The following is a 7489-nucleotide window of genomic DNA, read 5'->3' as shown; positions in this document are numbered from 1 at the left end:
CCCGACCCGCCTCGTTTCCAGCAGCCAATGAGGAGGCGAAGCAACATCCGGGCACGCTGCAATCACACCCCTCCACTTCCGCCCGGCCCACCTGGCCTTGAGCCTTAAAGGGGCAGCGCCCGTTCCGCCCCGAAAACGGCCGTTCTCACCCCAAAACGGCCCCGCGGCGAGGCCGGGCGGTGCGCGCCGACCGCCGACACCCTCCGCTCGGGCGGGAGCCGAAGCGCGGATCCTACGGGGCTCCTCGGGCCCGTCCGGGGGCAAAGAACCGCTGCACAACCCGGGCTCCAGATCTGTGCACCACAGAAATTTACTTAAAAGTGGGTGAAAAGTAAAAATAAAAATTAACTAGTTTCAGGCCAAAGCCTATTTCTTGTTGTGTATCAAGGAAATCAAGTAAAGCTCTTTTTGTTGAAGGTTAAAGGGGTGCTTCTGAGGATGCTGCTGCAGAATTCCAGCTGTGTTTGGGTCCGTGTTTATTCCCTGCATCCTTGGAGGAGTGGAGGTACCACCCTGGGACCGCCTAAGATTCAAAAACTTCTGTGGGATCGGATTAGGAACACCCGCGTTTGCAGTTCCCGACTGCTGGTGGAGGTTACAAAGCGGTGAGACCCATCCCGGAGCTCCTCCAGGTGCGGACGCGTGGCACACAACGTTCCCTACGCCGTCACAACGGCTCTCCGGCGCCGGCGCCTGCGTTTCCTGGCCACGTGCGCTTCCTGGGGTGGGAAGAAGTGGGGGCTCTGCGGGGGGAAGTCCAGCCCGTTGTGCCACTGGTGAGCGGAAAGCGAAACCCGACAGTTCCTCGCTGCCCAGCTGCATGGCTGCCTCTGCTTCGGCGCCCCGCGCTCCTGCGCCAGCTCCCGGTGCCGTGCCTGCGCCTCGGCGCCTCGCCGGCGGTTCTTCCTGGCGCTGCCAGAGCTTCTGGAAGAAAACCCAGGAGTCAGTACCAGGAGAAGTCGGTGTCTGTACGCAGAACCCGAAAGGGCTGGTTGTGAATCTCCTGGTCCCTTTTGCTTCCACCCGCACGACGCGATGCCCGGGAAGAACGCCCAGCCACCAGCTCATTTCCTGCCTGACAGCCAGGGAAAAGTTTCCAGCAGGAAATGTTTTACATGCCCCTGAAGAGCGGGGCTGAACGAGCCACCGTTCCGCCAGAAGCAGGCACTGGCTACCACACATCTGCTGCTGGGAATTCGGAGCTCCCCCGCAGCCAAGAGGTCCTCTCCCATCCGGAATGTGCACCCAGGTGAAGAGGAAGCTCTTTACCTGCACCCACTGTTCCCCTGCCATCCCCCAGGCTCCTCGCCTACGAGCGGAAGAGCTACCGCTTTACTCTCAGGGAAGAGCTGCCTCCTTTCACACCCGATTTTCCAAGTCCTCCTGTGCCTGGAACCTCTCAAGACAGCTTGAGAACGTTTCAGCCCATGGTATCTAGCACCAACACCACCAGTTACGTTATTCCACATTTACAGGCACAAGCAGATTATTCAGAGGCAAAGAGCTTTGCTGCTGGAGACACAAGGAACGCCTCAACCTTGGTAACAGGTGCTAGACAAGTTCCTGGGAGGTTTTCCTCCCCCTGTCGCAGAGCTGGCAAGGCAAAGAGCTCTCTTGTGTGAGCTGCAGCTTTTAAAAATCCAAAAATCTTAAAAACAAGCAAGCAGCTCTTTTTTTTTTTTTTTTCCACAGAGACAAGAAGCAAGAACCTACCTGGGCATCTCTAAGAGGGACTGGTTCACGCGATGTGGAGGGTGTGTGGCCACCTGCTGCTTAATGCTTGGTGCAGCGCCGGCTTTTCCTTTGAAGGGGCCTGAGCTCATGTTCTTCAGTTTGCAGTTCCTTAAAAAGAATTCTGTATGTCTTGACTGTGTCCGCAAAATGTCCACCAAGGGATCACAACACGTCTGTCACACTTAAAAAACCCTCTTTGCACTGCTCCTCCCCGAAAACGAGTAGGGCAGCAGGCCTGGGGAGATCACAGAACCACAGAATGGTTTGGGTGGGAAGGGACCTCAAAGACCATCCAGTTCCAACCCCCCTGCCATGGGCAGGGACACCCTCCACTACACCAGGTTGCTCCAAGCCCCATCCAACCTGGCGTTGAACACTTCCAGGGATGGGGCAGCCACAGCTTCTCTGGGCAACCTGTGCCAGTGCCTCACCACCCTCAGAGGGAAGAATTTCTGCCTTAGATCCCATGGAAATCTCCTCTCTTTCAGTTTAAAGCCATTGCCCCGTGTCCTGTCACCCCACACCCTTGTCCAAAGCCCCTCTCCAGCTTTCTTGGAGCCCCTTTAGGTACTGGAAGGCTGCTATAAGATCACCCTGGAGCCTTCTCCAGGCTGAGCAGCCCCAACTCTCTCAGCCTGTCTTCAGAGCAGAGGTGCTCCAGCCCTCACATCATCTTTGTGGCCTCCTCTGGACCCGCTCCAGCAGCTCCGTGTCCTTCCTGTGCTGGGGACCCCAGAGCTGAAGGCAGCACTGCAGGGGGGTCTCAGGAGAGCAGAGCAGAGGGGCAGAATCACCCCCCTCGACCTGCTGCCCACGCTGCTCTGGGTGCAGCCCAGGATACGGCTGGCTTTCTGGGCTGCCAGATCTTTAAACTCAGATCTCCCAACTGGCCACCTTCCTCCTTATCCACTGGCCCATTCTACCTCCCCTCCTAGGAGCTGGTCATGTTTAACATCTGTTGCTCATTCAACATCTGCTGCTCGACAGCAGCTCTCCCTTGGCACATGAACTCGCTTATCCACGCAAAGACTTACTTTTCTACAGATCTCTTCTGGAGATCTTGGATGTAGTTGGTTCTCTCTATAGGATGCCCTCGAGATCTGTTGAACACTGGAGAGAGACAGGTCTGAGTTAAAACAACGCTCTGCACAAGTCATCTTTGGGGCTGCAGAGCACCTAAAACCATCGGAATGATTTTAACCCCTCCGATCAGTGCTTCCTAACTCGGGTCACATAAGGGGACTCCGCTTGGCGCGCTGCCCTTCGCACGACGGCCCACGACACGGCAGACACGCAGGCAGAGCTGTGCTCAGTGCCCCTCAAGTTCAGGCAACCCAGGTAGCTCCACAGTCGGGATCTAAACTTAATTCCTGCTTTCAAATTCCTTCGCAGAATCCCCGACACCTCTCCTCCTCCAGCTCCCATTCCACATGACAGGAAAACACACACACAGAGTTAAAACGTAGTTACCACCCTGAAGTAGCCCAAATCTTTTGGCCATTTAAGCCCACGATGAACGTTTTGTACCCAAACAAGAACACACACATACGTACGCTCGATTGCGGTGTTCGGCTCCATGCCTTCAACGTCAATCAGGTACCTGAACAGATCAGCAAGAAAGCTCTAATTACACAATTAACCAGGGAAACATTGACAGGTTAACGATGATTCCTAAAGAAAGAAGAACTAGGAAGTTTTTAGAGCTTCTGTTTACACACCAGAGTAGAATTTGGTCTGCTGAAATCAAGAATAAATGCTGCCCTCTAACAACAACCTTCTCAAAGGTGAAAAGCTTTAAATCCTTGCTAGTCTGGGAGCACACAGGTCACTTGACTCTTGTTTTACTGGTGCAATACTACGTCCTTCTGGAGCAACAAGCAGCTGGCAATGCCACCACTTAGCTTGGTTGGACTGAAGACAACTCACCTACAGACCAGGTAGCCCGTTCTGTTCAAGCCATGTGTGCAATGAACTCCGATGAGTTTGTCTGTAACACAGAACAATCAGGTTATATTTAAGTGCTCTTCCTCCAAAACCCAACCAGAGCAAACCCATTCGCGTTCATCCTCCAATGGTGACACCAGCACAAACAAACAGAAATGACCATGGAACAACATCACCACGTTTATGTCTAATTAGCACCACTGATTCAGCTCGTTTAATTCCGTGAGCTCATCTGCATGGTCACACAGCTCGCTGCAGGGAAGGTGCATTTAGAAAGTCCACAAAAAGCTGCCCCACGTTTCCTGAGCACTAACAGCTTGCTGCTAACACCGCTCCCAAAAAGCAATCAGTATTTCCAGCCAGTCTAGAGATGGAGTCTTAAACTCAATCAAAACTTCCCTCACTGCCAAATTATCAGAGAGCCAGCCCGAATTCCTTTGCTGCAACAACCCGGTCTTATTGCCTTGACATTCACATGCCAAGGGAAAGAAAGGAAGGGAAAGAAAGGAAGGGAAAGAAAGGAAGGGAAAGAAAGGAAGGGAAAGAAAGGAAGGGAAAGAAAGGAAGGGAAAGAAAGGAAGGGAAAGAAAGGAAGGGAAAGAAAGGAAGGGAAAGAAAGGAAGGGAAAGAAAGGAAGGGAAAGAAAGGAAGGGAAAGAAAGGAAGGGAAAGAAAGGAAGGGAAAGAAAGGAAGGGAAAGAAAGGAAGGGAAAGAAAGGAAGGGAAAGAAAGGAAGGGAAAGAAAGGAAGGGAAAGAAAGGAAGGGAAAGAAAGGAAGGGAAAGAAAGGAAGGGAAAGAAAGGAAGGGAAAGAAAGGAAGGGAAAGAAAGGAAGGGAAAGAAAGGAAGGGAAAGAAAGGAAGGGAAAGAAAGGAAGGGAAAGAAAGGAAGGGAAAGAAAGGAAGGGAAAGAAAGGAAGGGAAAGAAAGGAAGGGAAAGAAAGGAAGGGAAAGAAAGGAAGGGAAAGAAAGGAAGGGAAAGAAAGGAAGGGAAAGAAAGGAAGGGAAAGAAAGGAAGGGAAAGAAAGGAAGGGAAAGAAAGGAAGGGAAAGAAAGGAAGGGAAAGAAAGGAAGGGAAAGAAAGGAAGGGAAAGAAAGGAAGGGAAAGAAAGGAAGGGAAAGAAAGGAAGGGAAAGAAAGGAAGGGAAAGAAAGGAAGGGAAAGAAAGGAAGGGAAAGAAAGGAAGGGAAAGAAAGGAAGGGAAAGAAAGGAAGGGAAAGAAAGGAAGGGAAAGAAAGGAAGGGAAAGAAAGGAAGGGAAAGAAAGGAAGGGAAAGAAAGGAAGGGAAAGAAAGGAAGGGAAAGAAAGGAAGGGAAAGAAAGGAAGGGAAAGAAAGGAAGGGAAAGAAAGGAAGGGAAAGAAAGGAAGGGAAAGAAAGGAAGGGAAAGAAAGGAAGGGAAAGAAAGGAAGGGAAAGAAAGGAAGGGAAAGAAAGGAAGGGAAAGAAAGGAAGGGAAAGAAAGGAAGGGAAAGAAAGGAAGGGAAAGAAAGGAAGGGAAAGAAAGGAAGGGAAAGAAAGGAAGGGAAAGAAAGGAAGGGAAAGAAAGGAAGGGAAAGAAAGGAAGGGAAAGAAAGGAAGGGAAAGAAAGGAAGGGAAAGAAATCCATGCTGTTCGTTAAAACATCCCTGGCCTCCGAGTCTGCAGTGCCCTTCCCCAGCAACAGCAACGTCAGGGAAATCCACACTTACCGTTGTCTTGGTTGTCTCTCAAAAACTTTTTGACAACGCATTTGAACTGAAAAATGGTGTTTCTGTCTGGTATTTCGTGTCCCATTGTCAAGATCTTTGAGTAGCAGAGCGTGGCGGGGAGCTCCTACAAGGAAGTCAGTCATTAATTTGCAGGAAAAACACAAGGATTCGTATCAATTAGAGAAGCACAGCCCACACGCCAGAAGAAGCCAAGCTTTTCAACTAAACCCAAGAAAGCAGCAACACAGTTTTAGGTAAAAAAACTTCTGCTTCACTCCATTGGCATAGAACCAAGAGTCCAGAGCAGCCTGTTTGCACATTTATTTCTCATGCCTTCGCTCTTTCCTTCCAGGGGAAGATGAAGCACACACAGAGCATGGAACATCTCTCCAAGTAAGAATCCATACACTTGACAGCACAAGATAAAGGTGGCTGTAATCAGCTCTTCACTCAGGGGAGCCTATAAAAAACATCTTTGAGGTATCCCAAAACTTGTGCTGGTTGGTACAAACAGCATCTGCATGATGGGGGTTGAAGACCCCAGGCCTGTACGTGATCAGGTATGAAGACTCCATCCTGAGGGGCCTGCAATGCTTCACCTCATACCCCTGCAGAGGATTCGAGCGGCTCACACTCTTCATCGCTTTATCAGCAATGCCAGGGCTTACACAGAGCTTCACCTCCCCCACAGTAAGACCAAGACCGACCTCAGGTCCGTAGTAGCGAGTTGTGTACGTCAGGTCAATGATCAGGCCCAGCTCTTCCTTCTGCTCTTTGATTTTCTTAATGAGGTCACGAGGCGAAAATCTCTCCTCCGGATGAAGTTTGTGCTCAAAGCTCTGAGGGGAAATCACGTTGAAGAGCAGAAATTAAACTCGGGTGCAGTGCGACTGGAGGGAAGAGGTCTGTGCTGCACAACCTCCCAAAGACCGTCCCTTCCAAGAGAAAGATGCAGGCAAGGAGCAGAGGCAGACGCAGACGGACACACCAGTCACACCAAGCCAAACCAGAACATGCTCAGGCCCTCTCTGCTTTGGGACTGCTCAGCTGAGGGTTTCCGGGAGCGACTGAAGACTTTACACCGTGGCAAAACCCTGCAGCGTGGTAAACGCACCCAGAAACTGAAGTTTTCATTTGGTGAAAGCTCCAGAAGAGGCTTTCAGCTGAAATGGAGGTGAACAAGCAGCACTGCTCCCTGTCACAAGCTCCACACTCCCACGGACGTGACCCACAGTGTTTGTTCTGAGCACAACTGCTGCGCTCAAGCCCCTCTGGAGCAGAGCTCACCCCAGCACCCAGGGCAGGGCCCCCTGGGCACAACCAGGCAGGCAGCAGCATTACCACACCGACCCTTCGCAGCCTCCATGCCCGAAACTTGGCTCTGGCACCACCTTCATCAGGCTGCGTGGTCTCCGGGCGCCTGGCAAGGCTGGTGGGGGCTGCCCACAGCATCCCTCCTGCCCTAACACATCTCTGTGTATCAGGGGTGCCCGGGCAGTGCTGCCAGCACCCAGAAAGCTGCCAGCGACCTCTAGATGTTCCTGGTCACCACCCCAACCCCAACACACGTTCTGACCGCTCCAACAGCAGCGACTGCACTGTGCCCCTCTCTGCCCCAAAAATAAACAACAAAACGACCTACTGACACTCTTCCTCATTTTTTTTTGGAAAGAATTCCATCACAAATTCCCCACAAGGCGACACTTTCCCACAGCTGCTTCCCGCCCCGAACAGGCGCGGGGCCGCAGCGGGCACTTACCTTCTTCAGGGGCACCTTGAAGGCGATGAAGCGGGTGCCCGGCATCCTCCTGCCCAGCGGGATGTACTCGGTCCACCTAAACCCCGCAACACGGGGGCGTTAACCGGCTGAGCCGGTGACCGGCCCCGCGCCCGCCCCCCCCCGGCCCGAGGACCCTCAGACCCCCCCGGCCCGGGGTCGCGCACCCCCCCGCCCCCGCCCCGACTCCCCCCCAGGTCTCCGCTGCCCGTGGACACGACACACCGGGCCGGGATACAGCCGCGCGGCTGCGTGCGGGGGCGGCGGAGGACCCGCACTCACCGCTCCGGGACGCGGGAGGCGCCTCTGCCCACCATGACGGCGACGCCACCCGGCACCTCCAGCACTT

General features: G+C 52.9%; 1 protein-coding gene across 1 annotated transcript; it reads right to left on the bottom strand.

The window, feature by feature from the left end:
- Window positions 1–377: 377 nt before the first annotated feature.
- On the bottom strand, window positions 378–7489 carry DUSP11 (dual specificity phosphatase 11). The gene is made up of 9 exons (XM_086628094.1): window positions 7423–7489; window positions 7123–7198; window positions 6071–6202; window positions 5364–5487; window positions 3661–3721; window positions 3288–3334; window positions 2769–2844; window positions 1714–1842; window positions 378–924 (listed from the first exon to the last, which is right to left on the bottom strand). Exons 1-9 carry the CDS (start codon window positions 7455–7457, stop codon window positions 660–662), a joined length of 945 nt encoding a protein of 314 aa, XP_086484220.1. The 5' UTR covers window positions 7458–7489; the 3' UTR covers window positions 378–659.

Source organism: Tauraco erythrolophus, chromosome 29 (genome assembly GCF_009769465.1).
Source record: "Tauraco erythrolophus isolate bTauEry1 chromosome 29, bTauEry1.pri, whole genome shotgun sequence".
Classification (NCBI taxonomy): Eukaryota; Metazoa; Chordata; class Aves; order Musophagiformes; family Musophagidae; genus Tauraco; species Tauraco erythrolophus.
This window is presented reverse-complemented; position numbering and strand designations above follow the sequence as displayed.

Excerpts from the sequence above, each read along its gene's own strand:
- DUSP11 (XM_086628094.1), bottom strand. The coding sequence starts at position 7,457 with ATGGTGGGCAGAGGCGCCTCCCGCGTCCCGGAGCG. Across the intron at positions 3,335-3,660 it reads ACGGGCTACCTGGTCTGTAG|GTACCTGATTGACGTTGAAG; the intron begins GTGAGTTGTCTT and ends TGATCTGTTCAG. Across the intron at positions 1,843-2,768 it reads CAGAAGAGATCTGTAGAAAA|GAACTGCAAACTGAAGAACA; the intron begins GTAAGTCTTTGC and ends ATTCTTTTTAAG.